Here is a 20088-nt window from a genome sequence, read left to right as displayed (position 1 = left end):
TTTATGGAGCTAACAGTGTAATTGTTTTCTTGGCACTCTATTTACTACTACTACTTTGTGACTCCTAGGGTGGGCTCATGCCACACCAATCTTGCACTCTTTAACTGCTCTAGTCTTAGAGAACTGGACTTAAGTTGCAATATACAAGCTTGTATATCGGCTGTTTTTGGCTAATGTTCCCTCAGGTTCTAGTGGTTAAGTCGCTCTGGATAAGCATTTCTGCAAAATGCCTAAATCGTAAATTGATTTCCAAAGAACTATGATAATATACTGGTAGCTGTGCAACAGAATTAGAATCTCGTTAATTTGGTCTGTTATATGCCCAACATTTTAGTTTTTAAATAAAATAAATAATCCTACTGTAAAATCCCATCCCATTATGAAAACACAAGCAGCACACTCCCCAGTGTAAGATCCTCCATGCAGTAGTTGTTAACTTTACTACATGCACACAACACACAGCATGAGTCCGTGAACACAGCGTGAATGCACAGCGAGCCAGAGGATAGGCAGGCAGCGGTCCCTTTCACATACAGTATTACGCTGCGCTGCACACATGCTTAATGCCACCATGCATAATATTCATGCTAAATGAAATGTTATGACGACAGCTGTTTCTCTCTCTCTCTCTCTCTCTCTCTGGGCTGCAAAAATCAATTACCTTTTTGATTAATCAAATAATCTACAGTATAAGCACATTTATTCAAAGAAAAATGTTTATATATCAAGCGCGTAAGTGTTTTTTTTTCTTTTTGCTATAATGATATGTTTGAAATAAGGCACGTCAGAGATACATTATCGATTGATATTTTTATAATCAATTAGTTCAACTAGACCAACTAGACCGACTCGACACCGGCCATTGCACTCCCTGTGGTGGTGTGGAACACGTGTGTCAAATTTCTAGTCGGTGGGGCGAACGGTTTTCGAGTTATGTGGATTAAAGACGTACAAACGTACGTACTAAGCACAGAGACTTGGTGCATTTATAGATATAAGATTAACTGACTTTTTGATGCCCTTTTGATTGGCCCACAGGGTGAGCCGTGCCTCATGGGAGTGAAGAGAATCTACCGTAAGCTGAAGCCCACGGCCAGGTGCGTTATGGGAAAGACCTACTCTGTGACGATGACATCGGGACCCTGCGACTGCACCGAGGCTGACTTTGAATGGTGAGATAACATCTTATACATTGTTCTTGCTGATACGTGCTTGGCCATGGACCCTCAAAGACAAAAATAACGACACTTCCTCCGTCCTTGGTGCTGCTGAGCCAAACTGCAGAAGCGGAAAAAAATTGCAAAAGAAAAGGGCTTGCAATAACTTTTATACAGATTATACAGACTTAATTCAACAGCGGCAAAGATTACATTTTGACGCATTCGTCTTTTATTATTATTTTCTCGGAAATGGCAGATCTACAAGCTCATAAGATGTCGCATTGTGAGCTTAGATGGACTATTTTTGAACTGCCGAATACTAAAGTACTGTAGGGCTTAAGTGTTTAAGCTCACAATTTGTAGCATCGCAACGCATTGTGAGCTTGTAAATGTGCTATTCTTATAGTTTGTCAATTTTGTTTACACATTTGAATACCTTGGTAAGTAAGTACATTTTGTACGAGTAGCATGTTGAATGCAGGACTTTTTAACGTAACAGAGTATTTCTACACTGTGGTATTGCTACTTCTACTTGAGTCAAATAACAGAGTTATTATCTTCTACCCAATTGTTCTTTGCACAGTTGAACTAAACAAATCAAGTCACACGCGTAAGTTCAGCTCCTCTTCACAGTGGCTTATGAGCAGTCTGTCAGCAACCAATCAGCAGCCAAATCCTGGTCAGTTATTAGTGCGCCCACACAGTAGGGTCACAGAGATGCAAGATGCAGCTTAGAGCAGGCGTCTCTCCGGGTTTTTAAACAGCTGATCCACCAGCTGTTGGATAAAAACGCGGAAGAGACGCCTGTTAGAGCTGCATCTTGCGTCTTCGTGACTCTACTGTGTGGGCGCACTGTTTGAGGTTATGATTTGTTTACAAAGCCTGGCTGGCTGGTAGAATAGTGATGGTGGGCCAGTTTTCCACAATCACCATCGAGCCAACAACAGAAACGTTTCTGACAAAATGGCAAAAAGCTCTTTCTTTTTCAAAAACATTGATTGATTGATTGATTGAAGAATTTATTAACAGTTTGCAGAATTACAGTACATTTCAAGCACAAACTCAATACAAAGGCTGTTAACTGTGAGTGGACGACCCAATTAAGCATTACACTTGTTTCCAACAGGGTCCACCATGTTCAAATCATCAAAACATTTAGAGACGTACAAATAGACACTTCTATAGACAGAACAGGAATTCATCAAAAAGGAGGTAAAAAGGGAAAAGAAATATATACAGTGAGGGGAAAAAAGGGGGGGGCGGGGGGGGGATTCAGATTTTACGGGGGCCAGTTTCGAATTGCAGCCATCCGTAGGTGCCCTTTGAGAGCGGTTTTGAAGGAGTCAAGGGATTCGCATGTCTTAATGACAGTTGGTAGGGCGTTCCACATTTTGGTGGCATAGGAGCGAAAAGAATTTAGTCCCTTGTTTGTGCCGAATCTGGGTTGTACATGGTTCGTTGCACTCCCTCTGGTGTTGTGGGTGTGGACTTCGTTAACATTAAGGAAGTATCTAGACAGGTACATGGGTATCTTGGTGGTGTATCGAATCTTGTGGACCAGACCCATTGCAAGTTGCTGTACTCTGTCGTCGACCCTAAGCCATTCCAGCCTGTCGAAGTGGGCAGGGGTGAGGTGGGTTCGGGGGGCTAGATCAAGTAGGAGCCTGACCAGTTTGTTTTGGGAAGTCTGGAGCCTGGTTTTAAGGGCCTTTGAGGTGCTGTGGTACCAGGAGGTGCATGCATAGTCAAAGAAACCCTGTACAAGGGCTCCTGTTAAGGTCTTCAAGGTGTTTTTGTTGACCAGTGAGGAGATCCTGTAGAGGAATCTTGTTCTATGGTTGACTTTTTTTGATTACGTTGGTGGCCATTTTATCACCGGAAAGATTAGCCTCCAGGATGGAACCTAGGTAGGTAATTTCATCTTTACGTGTGATAACATTGTCACCCACTCTAACCAAGAAGCCATTTGCCTTGCTGAGATTACTAATAGAGCCAAAGAGAATGGATTCAGTTTTTCCCAGGTGTAAAGATAGTTTGTTATCAGCGAGCCAGGTGCAGATTCTACCGAGTTCAGAGCTGAGGGCATTTTCAACCTGCAGTTTGTCCCTGTCCGAGACCAGCAGTGCTGAGTCATCTGCGAACAGGAACAAGTTGCAGTCACAGGCTGAAGTCATGTCGTTTACATATATTAGGAACAGTAGAGGCCCTAGTATGCTTCCTTGTGGAACGCCACAGCTCACTGGGAGGGGGGGGGACAGTGTTCCGTTCACTTCCACCATCTGTTCTCTCCCCTCCAGGTAGGATTGCATCCAGCTCACTGATGTGCTATCGAAACCAATTGCTTTTAGCTTGTTAACCAGTATGGAGTGGTTCACGGTGTCAAAAGCCTTTTGGAGGTCCAGCATGACCATGCCGCAGTATTTGCCAGCGTCCACCTCTTGTTTGATGTGGTCGCTTAAATAGAGAAGGCATGTGTCAGTGGAGTGGGATGTTCTGAAGCCAGATTGGAACTCGTACAATAATTTGTTAGTGGCAAGATACTTTTCAACCTGTTCATAGACTATTTTTTCCATCACTTTCGAGATGGAACTAAGAATAGAAATAGGGCGGTAGTTGCCGGGGTCTAATTTACTCCCTTTCTTGTGCAAGGGGGTTACTTTGGCCAGTTTGAAATCTTGGGGGACCTGTCCCTGTTTGATGGAGAGGTTTACTATGTGGGTGATGATTGGAGCTATAGAGATGGCTGAGTCTCTGAGAAATTTGGAGGGAATGTTGTCATGGCCTGTGGCCTTGTGGGGTTGGAGGGCACTCAGTTTCTTAATTATCTCATCAGTTGTTACCATAACTAGTTTAAAATCGTCTTTACAAACACCTAGGTTTTTGTAGAAGGTTGTAATGTGCTCTACACCAAAGAGCCCAGAGTGGGAGGGCAGTTTGTTAACCAGAGTTGTTGCTATGTTTGTAAAGAAGATATTCAAGTAGTTGGCCACATCAAGGTTGTCAGTGATGAGAGTGTTGTCAGATTTGATGTTTATGTTCGAAAATCTGGTTTTTAGTTTCTGACCATAGCTTAGTTGATTGTTTAGTAGCTTCCAGAGCTCATGAGGATTGTTTTTGTTTTCCTGAGCTTTATCATTAATGAAGTTACTTTTAGCTGATTTGGTCATGGCAGTTACACTGTTTCGTAGTTTGATTCGTTGTGTATTAAGGTTGTTCAAACGAGCTTGGCGAACACTGTCGAAGCGCTTGGCTAGCTTTGACTTGCATTTTAGAACTTCATAGCATTTTTTGTCTCTGGCTTTCATTGCAGCCAGTATGTCCGAATTCATCCATGGTTCCGAGCGGGTTTTGCCCCTGGTGGTTCTCAAAGGAGCCATGTTGTTCAGTACTGATGTAAATTTGGTTTTGAAGCCAAGCCAAGCTTCTTCGACAAGTGTGCTTTTAAGCTCATCGGACCAATCCAGACTCTCCAATACTTGGTTAAAGACCTCACTAGAGTAGGTTTTGAGGTCCCTTGATATGACTGTTTTGTGGCAGCCGGTCTTAAGTTTTTGTATTTTGCGGGTACAGAATATCATAAAATGATCACTAAGCCCACATACAATAACCCCTTTCTTGGAGATTCTGGATTTGTCCGAGGACAGAATGAGATCAATGACAGTTTGAGTAGAATCACACACTCTAGTGGGTTGGGTAATTAGCTGACTGACACTATGTAGATCACAGAACTTACTGAATGACTTAAACACAGGTGCTTCCTTACGTTGCATGTCTGTATTGTAGTCGCCAATCAGGATTTTCTCTACACATTCCTCCTCAGCTAAGCACCCCTCAAGTATATCATAGAACCCATGTTGGTCAGGCGGTCTGTAGACGGTGCCCACTAATACTGATTTAGCCTTTTTGAAAATTAATTCAACCCACACAGTTTCAATTTCATCATGCTGTAAGTCAGTACGAGTAACATATTCAGTGTCTTTGTGAATATACATACACAAGCCGCCACCATGCCTGTTTCTGTCGTTTCTGATCAAAGAATAGTTCTCTATTTCAACTTCTGGGTCTTTGGTTGACTCATCAAGTTTGGTTTCAGAGAAGCTAATGATGTTCGCCTTACCGCATTGAAACATATGCCTGATTTCAGCCATTTTGGGTCCAAGACTGTTGATGTTCAACTTCTTAACCAGGGTTTCTCAAACAGAGGTCTTGGGACCCATGTTTGGGTCATAGACCTATTTTTATGGGTATTTAGTAAACATCGCTATTTCCTTAAAAAATAAAAATGTAATTATTATTTCAGAAGATTTTAAAATAAGAAAGAAACTTTTTTCTGAAATATTCCAAAATCCATAAATAAATAAAAAAGGTCTATAGAGGGTATGTGCGTGACATTATCGTACCTGGAAGTTATGCGGAAACGCCCACTGAGTGGCAAAAAAAAAGACTTTCTGACCTTGACAGCCCATTCATCCAAACAGAAAAGTCCTGTCTGATTGCATTAAACAATGTTAAACTCACTAACATTGCAGCTGTACGAAAAGCTTGAATTATCCTCTATCTGCAAAGTTTTTGTTTCATAAAAATCCACCATAGAAACGTTATGAGCTACTTTCTGTCAAGAAATGCCCTGCATTTGATTATTTGTCTAAATGTCAGAGTTTGGAAGTGCTTGTTTTCAATAACACAACATTTAGCTGCCTCCTGCATTATGTGACATTTAGAAACAGGTGGTACGCAGGACAGTTGAGTGATTTCCAACGAGCGCTTCCAAACTCCAACACTCCATGTTCAATGTTTTGCCACTCAGTCTAGATGAGGGGGGCGTGTCCTGATGGGAAAATCATGCATGTGCAATACTCTCTATAGGCTACTGACCTACAGTACAAAGCCAAAGGGCTAATTATACACAAAAAGTTGTTTTGTCCAAAAAACATAGTTACTGCACTTTGACTTTGTAGGGCAGTATAAACTTTCCATGCGTGCATGGTGATTCGACACAATGTGAGCTTGTCACTATATCTTCAAGCTGATTTAGCTATTTCTTTTTAAAACAGGGCTCAAGTGGTTTCATAATGTATTTTTTGGTCTGTCCGTCCGTGTCCCGGGAAGACACCAAACTTAACTCACGGTGATGAGTGTGGAAACCACTGGTCTAAAGCCCTATCCGTCTTGGCAATACGTTGGCAATAATATGTGGCGGTGGGATTTAAGGAAAGTGAAGGATGAACAGATAGGAGATCACCGTCATGGATAAAGTCTTCCACATTAGAATTGTAGAACAGCTCGGGCTGCCGTAATCTCCTGGAGGCTCTGCCCCAGCTAAATGAAACCACTCAACTGCTACACACCAAGCTGTGATGGCGTGTGCAGGCGTGCATGTGTATGTGCGCGCATGCATATTTGTGTGTTGTACCTGTATTACTACACTTGTGAGGGCCAAACAACGTCTCCATAATTATGAAATCATGTTTATTATTTTTTTAGGTTTGGGGATTCAGGTTTTGGTATATAGGATCAGGATTAGACATTATTAACACATTTTGGGCGGGAACCCATTTTGGTGTTTTAAACATTGTTATAATTTAGCTATTGAAAAATAGCAGATCTATCTACAAGCTCATAGCGCGCCACCGAGTGGCGTGCTACAAGCTTGTAGGTCTGCTATTTTTGAAAAATCGTGAAAATATTTATTTCAGAGGATTTAGAAGATTTTTTTTAAATTTCGAGGTCAGGCCAAAATGGGTTAAGACATTAGGTTTATGGTTGGGGTTAGAGTTCTGCCTGTTTTATACTTGCATGCCGTTATTGCGCACATAAAACAGATGATCTACAGTACACGTCGCAGCCCGATGCGTTTAAAGCGTTATAGGGTTAACAAATAGAAAACAAATAATGGCATTCATAAAATCTCATAAAAGTGTAGTAATACAACCCTGTGTGCGTGTGTGTGTGCGCGTGTGCATTGATGCATTACCGCAGTATTCCTGGGCTCGTGCTTGAATGTCTGCCATCCCTCTACCTCCTCTTAAAAGATCAGGGAAGACGCCGTACTTCACAAGCTGCCTTTGTAGCCATAGCCTGTGGCTCTTTTCATTAAAGATGCACTCGAAAAAAGAGGGTTTCGCTACATCTACGCAACCTGTTTTCTTTGAAATATCAGCATTATAAATGTAGCCCTTTTTTTCCCTTCTCCTTCCTTTTTCTTTTTTCTTTCGTTTTATTCCCAAATATACAGGCCCCTTGAGTGAGGGAGTATGGAAGGAGCTTCCATCAGAACCCATTCATCACCCGGCCTAATAGCTTTCATTAACAATCACAACACTTTTGCATCTGTGTGCATGTCGCACTAATTGGGGCAATTTGTTTCTATCTTTTTGGGGACACAGCGCAGCGCTGTGCCTTCTAATTTATAGAACAAACAACTTGTGGGCTTTGTTTTAAAGGCACTTAATGGAGAAAGCGCAGTTGTTTGGCGTCAATGTTGTTTTAACAAATAAGGAGTTCATCATTCCCCCAAAGGGGGTTGCATTTGCAATTCCTTCTAAAGTAAATGCCGTGCTGATCAATTATTTTGTCAGATTAGGGACCGATTTGAATGTATTTGAGACTAAAAAGCTTAAGAATATACACAGTCGATTCCTCAGTGTTAATGTATCCATTTGAAAAGCGTTAAGAGGGTTCAATTAAACCTGCAATCTGTAACTGTTATGTCCTACCTCGGGATTTGAACCATTCTAAGGCAATCCCCACTTGGACAGTGGAGTTATTGCACTTATGAGCTTTAGGCAGTTGTCAACCAGGTTCCACCTACAACCACTAATTCCACCCCTCACACATTTCTGTGTTGTCACTGCTGTTGTATCCTATCACCTACAATTGAGGAGCCCCCACCGGGAGGACGTAAATCCTCTGTCCTGCTCCTCCCGCCCAACACTTGCAGCTGACAGGTGCCACCGCAGCCCGCCCCGAGTATGCGTAGCGACAAATATATCAGCCTCTCCGCCCCGCTTTCCTCCTCCGAACACGGGCCAATTGTGTTTGGGTAGATGCTCGGCAAAGCCAGTGGAATTGAACATCCAGACTCCGTGGGCAGATCCAATACAGATTGTTTGACATGTTATTTTAACATTTTATTTGTTGAAATGAGTTGCCAGAGTGCAGCTTTAACCCATTCTGAACAGGAACCCCTTTGTGTTTGTGTACAAAATGTTTTCAAATTGGGCCAAATACTTCAGTAACCTGAATAAGGCTGCAAGGTCGAAACGTAATCTTTGCTGCTGTTTAATTAAGTCTGGAGCATCTAAAGTTAGTTGAGAGCCCTTTTATTTCTGTTTTTTATCACTGATTTCTCCGCTTCTGTAGTTAACCTCAACACCAAGGACAGAGGAAGTGTTGTTATGTCTGTCTTTGAGGGTCTACGGCTCCACGCCCAAACATTTATCAATTGTGGGGGTCCTTGACATGAAAAATGTTTGAGAAACATTGTCTTAGTAAGATGCTTTACATCAAAAACAATGAACAAACAAAAAAACAACACAACAAAATACTCCTCTGCACTGCCTGACCACTGTTCCCCTTGGCATGGTTGTGTCACTGCAGCGATTACGGCTACGAGAGGCGAACGGACGGCAAGTGCACCCCGGCCTTTTGGTTCCATCCGTCAGCAACGTCCAGGAGCTGCGCCACCGGGAACACCTTTGTCAACAGCACGGGGTAAGTGAGGGCCGATGGAATTAGCATGCCGCTGACTCACAGACCTTACAGCCTTGAGTGAATTGCATTGAGTTGAGGAGTTCAGGGCGCATTGATTGCTGTCTCGTTTCAAACGAGGACTGGCTGAGCACAATTTGGCCTTAAAACAGAGAGCTCATAATTTATGAGCAGATTAGCGCGTGCGTGTGTGTGAGGGTGCGCGTGCGTGCACATGTATGCGTGCGTGTACAGAAACCTCATATCTCCATATTTCTACTTTTTATGTTTTTATGTGTCACACAAAAGAAGTGAAAGTAGCCAGTTTTAATATGTTACACTTCTACGACACTACATCACTACTTTATACAACCTTTTTAATACAAAACATATTAACTGATCAATTGTCATGCACTACTCCATACCCTGTGGAGGCTTAAGAACAGCCAAATTAACACACACGCATGTACATAAGACTGTACTGTACTGTACTCCTTACTCTCTATCCCCATGCTCTCTCTCTCATGTGGCACACCCGTTATGCGATGCTCAGCCAATCACAGCGCAGAATGCGTCTGATGACGCATTCTAGCCAAGGACGCAATCTCTAGAATTAGTAGGCCTAGTTGATAGATTATTAGGGCAAACTACCCAGTATGCAACAGAGTATATAATACTGTAAGATAAGAATAATATGTAAATTATCAGAGTCACAAATGGATACATGAACCCTGAGGATTTGACTGTGTATGCACTGTACATAATGCATGTGTTTGCCTCCAGTTACAGAAAGGTAGTATCGAACAACTGCACAGCAGGAGTGATTGCTGAGTACACTGCCAGGAGACAGCAATGCCCCATCCAGGCCCCTAGGGGGCTCTACCTGGTCACTAGTGAGGGCAGTCTGACAGCCACACTGGGTACCAATGTCACCTTCCTCGTCTATCTGGAGGAGGTACGATCATTTAAGTGTCATTTCCCTAATTGACATATTTAAATGTCCTTAACAGTGTAAGATCAGTGAAGTCTGGCATCATCACTACGTTTTGGGATGACTGGCCCATTGGTTTGTGGCGCGATGTTGAAAATAGGATTTTGATCAAACTGAGGAAAACAAGTCTCTAAATTGGACATCAGAACAAAAGAACAGTGGAGGAAAGATGCAAGTGACTGGAAAGATTCAAATTATGAAATCATTTTGACTCCAGGCCAAGCTGTTTTCAAGATAATTGTGAAAACGTAAATGCGATAATTACAACCGCTGCTTTGAGGTTAATGAGTGTCATTTTATGTGGCTGAGTATAGTGGGTGGAATTTGCAACCCACGGGCCAATGTATGTGTTTCAGGTCTTTCCAGGTCGTGCACACTTTTATCAGAGGAAAATAATGAAATAAAAAACAGGGTTCCTGTATTTTCACTGTTTGGACCACTAACAATAATGTAACTCTAAAGCTGTTTGAAGTGCTGTCAAAACAGTGTGAAACAGGATAAAATAGTTGAGGTTGTTAAGAACTCTCAACTTTGTGTCCTCTTTGGGCATGTTTGAAATTTCAAATCTGTTCTATAAATGCATCAAATCTCTGGGAGTGAGTGAGTGAGTGAGTGAGTGAGTGAGTGAGTGAGTGAGTGAGTGAGTGAGTGAGTGAGTGAGTGTGTGTGTGTGTGTGTGTGTGTGTGTGTTCCACTGCATATCTCGAGAACTGTCCAACCGAACAACCTCAAACTTGCCGTGTGTACTGCAAAGTACCCAGGGGGGTGATGTGCTGTCTAGGAAGGAAGTTTGGTCTGTCTGTCTCCCTCTTATGCCCATATATGGAGATCCCTGACATCGATATGATGTCATAGTACTGAATGGGTACAGTGGGTTTTGGACAAAGCCCAAACCACACTAATGATTCGCCAACTCCTCCTCCCTGTGAGTAGACGCATGTACCGGTAGTTACAGGCAACCACAGTGCCGGTCCGCCGTATATGCAAACTACGTGACCGCCTAGGGCCGCGGGAGTTGCTAGAGCCCCCCCCAAAAAATGTCCTCAAAGTCACATCCAACAAGCTTTGAACTGAGCAGATTGGACTTTCCGTTCCAGAAATAATGGCCAGTGTGGAGTTTGCATGTTCTCCCCGTGTCCCCTAGGGTAGGTATACCCTCACAAAAACATGCAGTAATCCTGGTCTCTAAACTGCCTCCCCCTGGCCAGCCGGGGCGCCTGATGGAGGGGAATGGAACTGGTTGGAATAGCGTGTTCCTTCCACGCGCTACGTCCAACCAGGGAAACTCCCCCCTGTCTTGTAAAGGAGCAACTTGGACACTCATGCATGAAGGAAGCATGAGTTCAAGTCCGTTGCTCTCCCCAGGTTGGCGGAGGGTGTGTAGAGCCCAGGATCACATTAGGTAATTGACACAGGGGTGAAAAATGGGTTACAAAATCGTGGGATAAAAATTATTAAAAAAAATAATAATGGCCAATAAAGGCCACTTTCGCCGATTTTTGATCGAGTTCTGGCCATTATTTTTCTTTAATAACATGTATATTATAATATGTCCAGACCACCAGGTACATGTAAAACCAGAAGAAATGATACTAATAGCTGTTAGTTTAAGACAATAAGAACCTTTTCAGAAAACTCCGTGTTGAAACCAAAATAATATATAAAACTAAAAACATTCTCCTCATAATGGTTAAATTAGAACCATCACCCGTCTCTCTGCCCTCGTTTCCGTCTGTCTCCACTTTCCACGATCAATAAAGGCAAAAAGCCCCCAAAATATCTTAAAACGATAGCTAATCTACAGGCTTATAGATCAGCATGTACAGTAGATCGGTTTGTAGTTTAAGCTTTTATTTTGCTGTGTCACACAATCAGAGAAAGTACAAAATTGAGCTTCAGTGATTACATGTACTGCTTAAACGTACTGGGCGGCAGCGTAGTGTGTCGAACAGTGTTAATCTTTTCAGAATATTTTGATTTAGTCTTAGGTGACATTCACACCAGAAAGCTTTACTGCGATTAAAACGAATCCTGCTGCACAGTCAGAAAGTGAGCTTCGTTTGGCAGGTGTGAAGCATCATTCGAATCCTAATGCGCATCAAAGAACCGCATTCTACTCCGACCAAAAACGGGGGTTTCGCTTCGCTTCCAATCGCACTTGATTACGATTCGGTGCAGGTGTGAATGCAATCCGCAGCAAATACAGGAAACGCAAACAATGTGGCGGGTGAGGAGCTAAACACAGTTGGAGACGGAGAAGGCATATTTTACGCAGCGCAAAGATGTCCCGTTACTGTGGCGTGGTCGAATGAGAAGACCGAAGCCCATGGTCGAAATGAGGACGAGTACATTAATCAATTGCTTAAGGAAACACATAAAAACACTGCAGTGTAGCCTACAGAAAGGTCTGTCTGTCTGTCTGTGCGTGCCGTAAACATGGAGTGCTGTCATTGTGTGGGGACTTAGGCCAGGGACTTTTTCTGTCTGCTGTGCCTCTATGCCCAAAGGAACAGTGCGTGCGGAGGGAGCGAGAGAGAGAGAGAGAGAGAGAGAGAGGTCCAGTCCCCGACGGCACGAAACATGCACGTTATGAGTCATTTTAACACCATAGATTTCACTGTGTAGGCTATAGTTTATGAATTGAACACATTGATAAAATTCCCTGCTGCATTTCCTTGCTGCGCTTGACACAGCCAGTGTGAAGGCAAACCGCAGCAAATTAAATATGCAAGAATCCCAACTTCTCCGCCCATTCGCATCGAGTCTACCAAAGTATTAGGTGGGAATGTGACCTTAGTCATAGCTTTTGAATAACACACGATTTAGTCTTAGTCCCATTTAGTCTTCTGAAAAACATTAGTCTTTTAGTCTTAGTCAACAAAAGTAACACAAGTGTCCTTGAGCGAGACACTAAACCCCTAAATGCTCCTTGTATGGTTTCCTCTACCATTGGTGTGTGAATGGCAGAATGTGAAATACATTGCAGGTGCTTTGGAGAAATGAAAAGCAATGTGAATGCAGTTCACTTTAGCATATTCCATTAACAATGTGTGTCCCTCCCGTGCAGGGTGAAGGCACCCGGACCAGCATTACATTGGACTTCGGTGACGGCCACGCGCTGACCTACTCCAACGTCAGCTCCATTGAAGACGGCATCAAACACGTGTACAAGTCGGTGGGGATCTACCGGGTGACGGCCACCGGCGAGAACAGCCTGGGCTCAGAGAGCACGGTTCTCTACCTGCACGTCACGTGTACGTGAGACACCCTTCCATTCACTGTCACTGTGTCGGGGTGGAAACCTTGTATTGTCCAAAACTGTTACTTTTTAGCAAATCATTGCAGTCGGGCAGACACCTCTTATCGCCATATTTACTGCGATCGGCTGGGTATGTATGTCGGTGTTGTCCAGGGAATAACATTTTTGTAAATGTACTAAATGTAGCGTCGCACAAAAGTAGGAGATCTGCAAGCTTGCATTTTGAGCTTCCGCATTTGCTAATTTTGTATTTGAACCCTGAAAAGTAACAGTTTTGGAAAAAAAGATCAAATGTATTTATGATTTAGAAACAAGCTCTTGTTAAAACGTTTCATTGGTTCACGATTTATCAAATCCACAGACACCACTTTCACTTTAAAAATGATTCAAAAATAGCTCATCTACAAGCAATGGATGGCGATAAGACACGTCGTCAGCTTGTAGAACTGCTATTTTGCTACTTTTGCACAATGACACTTGTACGATGATTTGAGACATTCATTTTACAAAAAAAGTTGAAAGAGAACGTTTCTGCCCGGCAGCAACGTTTTGTGCATATTTGTGTTTACAGTCTGTACGCGTTTCCTCACCTTCACACGAGGCCGCGTTCCTCTTCCCCCCCACCCGTTCTTTAGCGTATTCTGCATTTTACTCGTATAGACAAGGCCTCTCTTCGATTGCTCTTTGGCTATGTATGGCCTTATCACACGCACAAGAAATTGCACTTGTCAACGTGTACCCAGCGTGACACAAACCTTATCTGTTTATAGCACGCGCACTCCTCTCTCCCGTAACCAAACAAACACCAGATAGAGTAAAAAAAACAAACATTACAATTCCACTCCAGTCGACTTACGCTTCATAGCGGTCCAACCCCCGGCGCGCGTTGCAAACCACAGGCTGTCTGCTACGTGATGGGCGTGACCACCCAGAGCGTATTTGGGGGGGTGAGGGGGTGGGGGTGACAGATGTAACGGAGCAGACTTATTGATCAGGGAGCACTGAGCCCCCTCCCCTCCAGTCTGTCGATCCAATGTGCCAGCAGTGCAAATAGAGCCACCGCGGGGCTCCGGGAGGGAGTGCCACGAGATGAAAAATAACACGCAGATGGTATCCAACGGTCCCCCGTGCAGGGAAGATGGTATCCAACGGTCCCCCGTGCAGGGAAGATGGTATCCAACGGTCCCCCGTGCAGGGAAGATGGTATCCAGCGGTCCCCCGTGCAGGGTATCCAACGGTCCCCCGTGCAGGGAAGGGATTCTGAACGCAGCTCAACCCTTTCATTAACCCTCCGTCCTACCACCTTTTACTCCTTTCACATTTGCAACGAGACTGCAAAGTTGTCGTTTCCTTGTTGTGACATTGTTCTCTTCGCAACGGCGTTTCACCGAGTGGTGGATTCAATTTAAGCAAGTACTGTACACAGAAAATGCCCTGATTGGGGATTTTCCTGAAAAGAGCAGTTTTTTTCTGGGCCATGCTAAACACCTCACCTGAGTGATGACAGCCGATTCGACCGTTATCTCTGCATATAATCGGCGAAATCATCCGTTATCAGCACGTTTGAATGGTGCCAAAATGTTGATACTGGCATCCTCACCACATAGCCTGGTCAAGGTTTCCCCCTGGTGGACGTGTCATTTTGGTGCATGGAACTAGGAGCTACTAATATATACTATTCTCTGCCTATCAGGACATAACTCGGACGGCGCTGAGTCGGGTCTGGTGGCCTTCGCAACGCTCGGCACGGCGACTCGCTTGGCTAGCGCCTCGCTCGGCGGTGCCTCACGTAGCTCATGGCCACCAGACACGGCGCGCCGTGTCTGGTGATAATGACAATGCTACAATCGCAGATAATGACATACTGAACAGTGAGGATGCCAGTATCAACATTTTGGCACCATTCAAACGTGCTGATAACGGATGATTTCGCCGATTATATGCATGATACGAGTCGAATGGGGTGGTGATGACATGCTCAGGTGAGTTTCAGTGATGTCATGAGTGTCATTGATGGCATAATTCCTAACTACAGTACACGAGTGTTCCGCTAATGTGTCTATGCTATACCCTACAATACAACGCCATCGTTTGGCTAGAATAATAAAATAAAACAATGCCTTCAGTGGGCAGCCCCTACAGTTACGAGCATATACAAAAACTGCAGTTTATTTAGCTATTGTTTTATTTGAATCGTTCTAATTTGGCTGGGTGGTTGTTTATAACATATTCTGTGGTCTGACACAATTTGAATAGGCCTACAAAACACTGCTTATAGGACTACCCATACAGGGTCTTTAACTAAGTATTTCCATTTTTTGATACTTTATACTGTAAATCTACTCTATTATGAGGCAAATGTAAGTAATTGTAATTCCAATTACATGACATCTTGGTAACCCTTCATTTTACGGTACGGTAATTACCAGGTAACTACCAGGTAATTACCTGGTAATAATAGGTAAGTACCTGGTATTACCTGGTAACAACCAGGTAGTATTTACCCATTAATTACCTGGTAATTACATGGTAACTTCCAGATGCATTACTCAGTAATTACTATGTAATTACCAAGTATTACCCAGTATGTATAACTATTTACTGTATAATCTCTTGGTAATTATATGGAATTCACCATGGTAAATGACACACTGGTTGCCAGGTAATTACAAAGTATGTTCCTGACAATTACCAGGTATTTATACGTTTTTACTATGTAATTACCAGCTAACTACCCGGTATTTATAAGTATTTACTCTGCAACCAGGCACGATACCCTGGTTGCAGGTACTATAGGTATGTAGGTACTAGGTATACCAAGTATTTTCAACAACTACCAGGTATTTACTCTGCTACCAGGCAAGTTACCCAGTAGGTACTAGGTCATTACCAAGTATTTTCCTGACAACTACCAGGTAATAACATGGTAACTGTATTCACTGTGTTTACATGGGTACTACCCATGAAACACGAGGGTAGTAGCCTACCAGGAAATTACCAGTTGTTACTAGGTAATTGTAGATTATAATCACTGGTAATTTCCTGGTAGGCTACCCATGCGTTTACATGGGTAGTACCCATGTAAACACAGTGATTACAGTTACCATGTAATTACCTGGTAGTTGTCAGGAAAATTACCAGTTGTTACTAGGTAATTCCCTGACAACTACCATGTAATTACCTGATAGGTATCCAGTAAGAAAGGAGGAACTGTACTGTGAAAGGAAGTGTGCTCTATTTCCATGATATTACCATGTACCTACCTGGTAATTGTAGATTATAAATTATAATCTATAATTTATAATCCTCCCCATTACCCATCAGAGTGTATTTTGAAGTTTGAACTTTGAACTTTGAACTGGCAATAACTGTTAATTACCAGGTATTTACTGTATAAATTAACAGGTAAAACCAAGCAAGTTACCGTGTAAGAAAGGTGGAATTGTACTGTGAAAGGAAGCGTGGTTTGTTTCCATAATATTACCCTGTACTTTTACTGTAACAAACCACGCTTCCTTTCACAGTACAATTCCACCTTTCTTACACGGTAACTTGCTTGGTTTTACCTGTTAATTTATACAGTAAATACCTGGTAATTAACAGTTTTTGCCAGTTCAAAATTCAAAGTTCAAAGTTCAAAATACACCCTGATGGGTAATGGGGAGGATTATAAATTATAGATTATAATTTATAATCTACAATTACCAGGTAGGTACATGGTAATATCATGGAAATAGAGCACACTTCCTTTCACAGTACAGTTCCTCCTTTCTTACTGGATACCTATCAGGTAATTACATGGTAGTTGTCAGGGAATTGCCTAGTAACAACTGGTAATTTTCCTGACAACTACCAGGTAATTACATGGCAACTGTAATCACAGTGTTTACATGGGTACTACCCATGTAAAGGCATGGGTAGCCTACCGGGAAATTACCAGTGATTATAATCTACAATTGCCAGGTAGGTACATGGTAATATCATGGAAATAGAGCACGCTTCCTTTTACAGTACAGTTCCTCCTTCCTTACTGGGTACCTATCAGGTAATTACATGGTAGTTGTCAGGAAATTACCTAGTAACAACTGGTAATTTCCTGGTAGGCTACTACCCATGTGTTTCATGGGCAGTACCCATGTAAACACAGTGAATACAGTTACCATGTTATTACCTGGTAGTTGTCAGGAAAATACTTGGTAATGACCTAGTACCTACTGGGTAACTTGCCTGGTAGCAGAGTAAATACCTGGTAGTTGTTGAAAATACTTGGTATACCTATAGTACCTACATACCTATAGTACCTGCAACCAGGGTATCGTGCCTGGTTGCAGAGTAAATACTTATAAATACTGGGTAGTTAGCTGGTAATTACATAGTAAAAACGTATAAATACCTGGTAATTGTCAGGAACATACTTGGTAATTACCTGGCAACCAGTGTGTCATTTACCATGGTAAGTTCCATATAATTACCTGGAGATTATACAGTAAATAGTTATACATACTGGGTAATACTTGGTAATTACATCGTAATTAATGAGTAATGCATCTGGAAGTTACCATGTAATTACCAGGTAATTAATGGGTAAATACTTATAACTACTACCTGGTTGTTACCAGATAATACCAGGTACTTACCTATTATTACCAGGTAATTACCTGGTAGTTACCTGGTAATGACCGTACCGTAAAATGAAGGGTTACCGACATCTTTAGTTACTAGTATACTTCTTCAGATTTAGATAATTTTTACAAAACATACATTAGCCATGTACAATATTCAAATACAGAACTTGTACTGTATAACTTGTATTGCTGCTTTTACTCATCTTCAACCCATCTTCATATAATTGGTCCTCGCTAATGCTCCTTATAATATGGTACCATTTATTTCTATTCGGTCTGTGTCTCATAGGAGGGCTGTGTGGACACTGCAGAAAACCATCATCGTTAGCTTCGTCTTTTTTCGTATTAACGCAGATACAATGGCATCCATTAATTAATAGCATGTTAACTTTCCAGGAATAGAAAACCTGCAGCTTCTATTAGCTTGGATTCCCCATCGATGTCGTCACTGCAAGGCAGGTTTCTGAACTGTCCACAGCCCTCAGAGTTACCAGACAAAAATGGTACCATATTATAATGGACATTAGTGAGGACCATGATTTATACGAAGATTGGTTAAACATGGGTGAAGTGGTCCTTTAGGTCAGGGGTTCTCAACCCGTGGGTCGCGACCCCTCGGGGGGGTCGCCAAATTATTTTAGGGGGTCCCCAAATTATTTTCAAAAAAAATAGAAAATATATTTTTTTAAATTTTATTTTCACGATTTTTCAAAAATAGCAGACCTACAAGCTCGTAGCGCGCCACTCGGTGGCGCGCTATGAGCTTGTAGATCTGCTATTTTTCAATAGCTAAATTATAACAATGCTTAAAACACCAAAAGGGGTTCCCGCCCAAAATGGTTTAAGGTTATTGTAGCAGTCAATTTATATTGGGGGTCGGGAGGGGGCGGGGCGGGGGTCCCGAGACATTGCCAAAGCATTTCCGGGGGTCCCCGGCCAAAAACGTTGAGAACCCCTGCTTTAGGTCTGCGTGCTTCTTCCACGCCGCTGCTCCTAACCCTCGTCGTTTCACATTTTGCATTGGAGAGACTGCAGCGTCGTTGTTGTTGTTGTTGTCTCTCAGTGTTTGTCTCTCTGTGTGCAAACAGAGCTGCACACAGCAGTAGAGCAGCGAGTTCACTCCGTGATGTATCTGTGTGCCTGAGTAGGTCACCTGGAGCACATCCATCTCTCAGCTCCCTTTGTGGCCGTGAAGAATAAGGAGGTGAACCTCACTGCTGTGCTGTGGCCCAGCCAAGTGGGAACGGTCACCTACATCTGGTGGATCGGAAATAATTCCGAGGTACGTCTTCGGAGGCTTTCGCACCTTTTATACATTCCATGTTTGCACTTTTCTTTTTCCTCCTCTCCTCCTGGCAGCCGCTGCTTTTGTAATTAACAGCGTTGCCAACGTCTTCCGCTCTCATGCGTGAGGAGGGATCTTAATTCAGCTCGACTGCCTCTGTGCAAAGGGTTGCAATTTGTGGCCACAGTAATCTGCTGTACTCTGATAAATAGTCGCAGGGCGTGCTGACTTCTAAAACACATAAACGTGGTTCAATCACTGATAGCCACTGAAGTGTGTCCATCTTATTATTATTTTTTTACTTTTACACTCTTCCAACTACGGTCTAAGTTGATCAATCCCCAGAGACTTAAATGATAAATAACGTGATTCATCTAAACTGCTCGCATAAACTGTCACTACTTTGGTGGGCATGATGAAGCACTAGTTTTCAAAGATAAATGTGTGTGCAATAAGGGGTGATTTATGCACAGTTGTGCTTTGTTGTCGCACATTGATAATAGTCGATGTACATGTAAGCTCCCAACGTATCTCAGCACAACGCATGTCACGTTAGCTTGTGGCTCAGCTATTTTATATGCACGACACCGGCACGCAACCAAGTGTAGCAGGCCTGTAATGCAAGAGTTGACGTGTGGCTCTGAATGCCACAGTTAAATCTAAACCTGGCTGCCATATAGTATACATTATAGCGTGCGTGGGACGCTAGTGTCTCATTCCTAGAACCATATCTGTCTTTATAATTGCAGTGAATGTGTTTATTCGGCGCCGCCCGCCGGGGCGCCCATCACTAGCACGGGCGGTTATGCATGGCCCGGTGATGAACGGAGGCAGTATTAGCATCTCTGAGCCATTTGAAGAGCAAATGGAGATGTGGAAAAACGACAGCAGGAGCTGGCGGTGTCACACAGGAACTCCCTGTGGACCGGGCTGGATGTGGCTCCTCTGAGACGTGTGTGTGTGTGTGTGTGTGTGTGTGTGTGTGTGTGTGTGTGTGTGTGTGTGTGTGTGTGTGTGTGTGTGTGTGTGTGTGTGTGTGTGTGTGTGTGTGTGTGTGTGTGTGTGTGTGTGTGTGTGTG

At 43.0% G+C, this 20088-nt stretch overlaps 1 protein-coding gene across 2 annotated transcripts in view; it reads left to right on the top strand.

Annotated features, from left to right (window-relative positions):
* sorcs1 (sortilin-related VPS10 domain containing receptor 1) overlaps positions 1–20088 on the top strand; it is a 207167-nt gene that overhangs the window by 174167 nt on the left and 12912 nt on the right. For both annotated transcript variants that reach the window (XR_013789911.1, XM_079499906.1), the window contains exons 16-20: positions 1039–1172; positions 8760–8873; positions 9633–9804; positions 12908–13094; positions 18873–19006. Coding sequence is in view for 1 of the 2 variants with exons in the window: in XM_079499906.1 (XP_079356032.1) it covers positions 1039–1172; positions 8760–8873; positions 9633–9804; positions 12908–13094; positions 18873–19006 (741 nt within the window). In the remaining variant the exon portion in view is untranslated. The remainder of the gene's footprint in view (positions 1–1038; positions 1173–8759; positions 8874–9632; positions 9805–12907; positions 13095–18872; positions 19007–20088) is intronic.

This window comes from Electrona antarctica, assembly GCF_951216825.1.
Source record: "Electrona antarctica genome assembly, chromosome: 4".
Lineage (NCBI taxonomy): Eukaryota > Metazoa > Chordata > Actinopteri > Myctophiformes > Myctophidae > Electrona > Electrona antarctica.
This window is presented reverse-complemented; position numbering and strand designations above follow the sequence as displayed.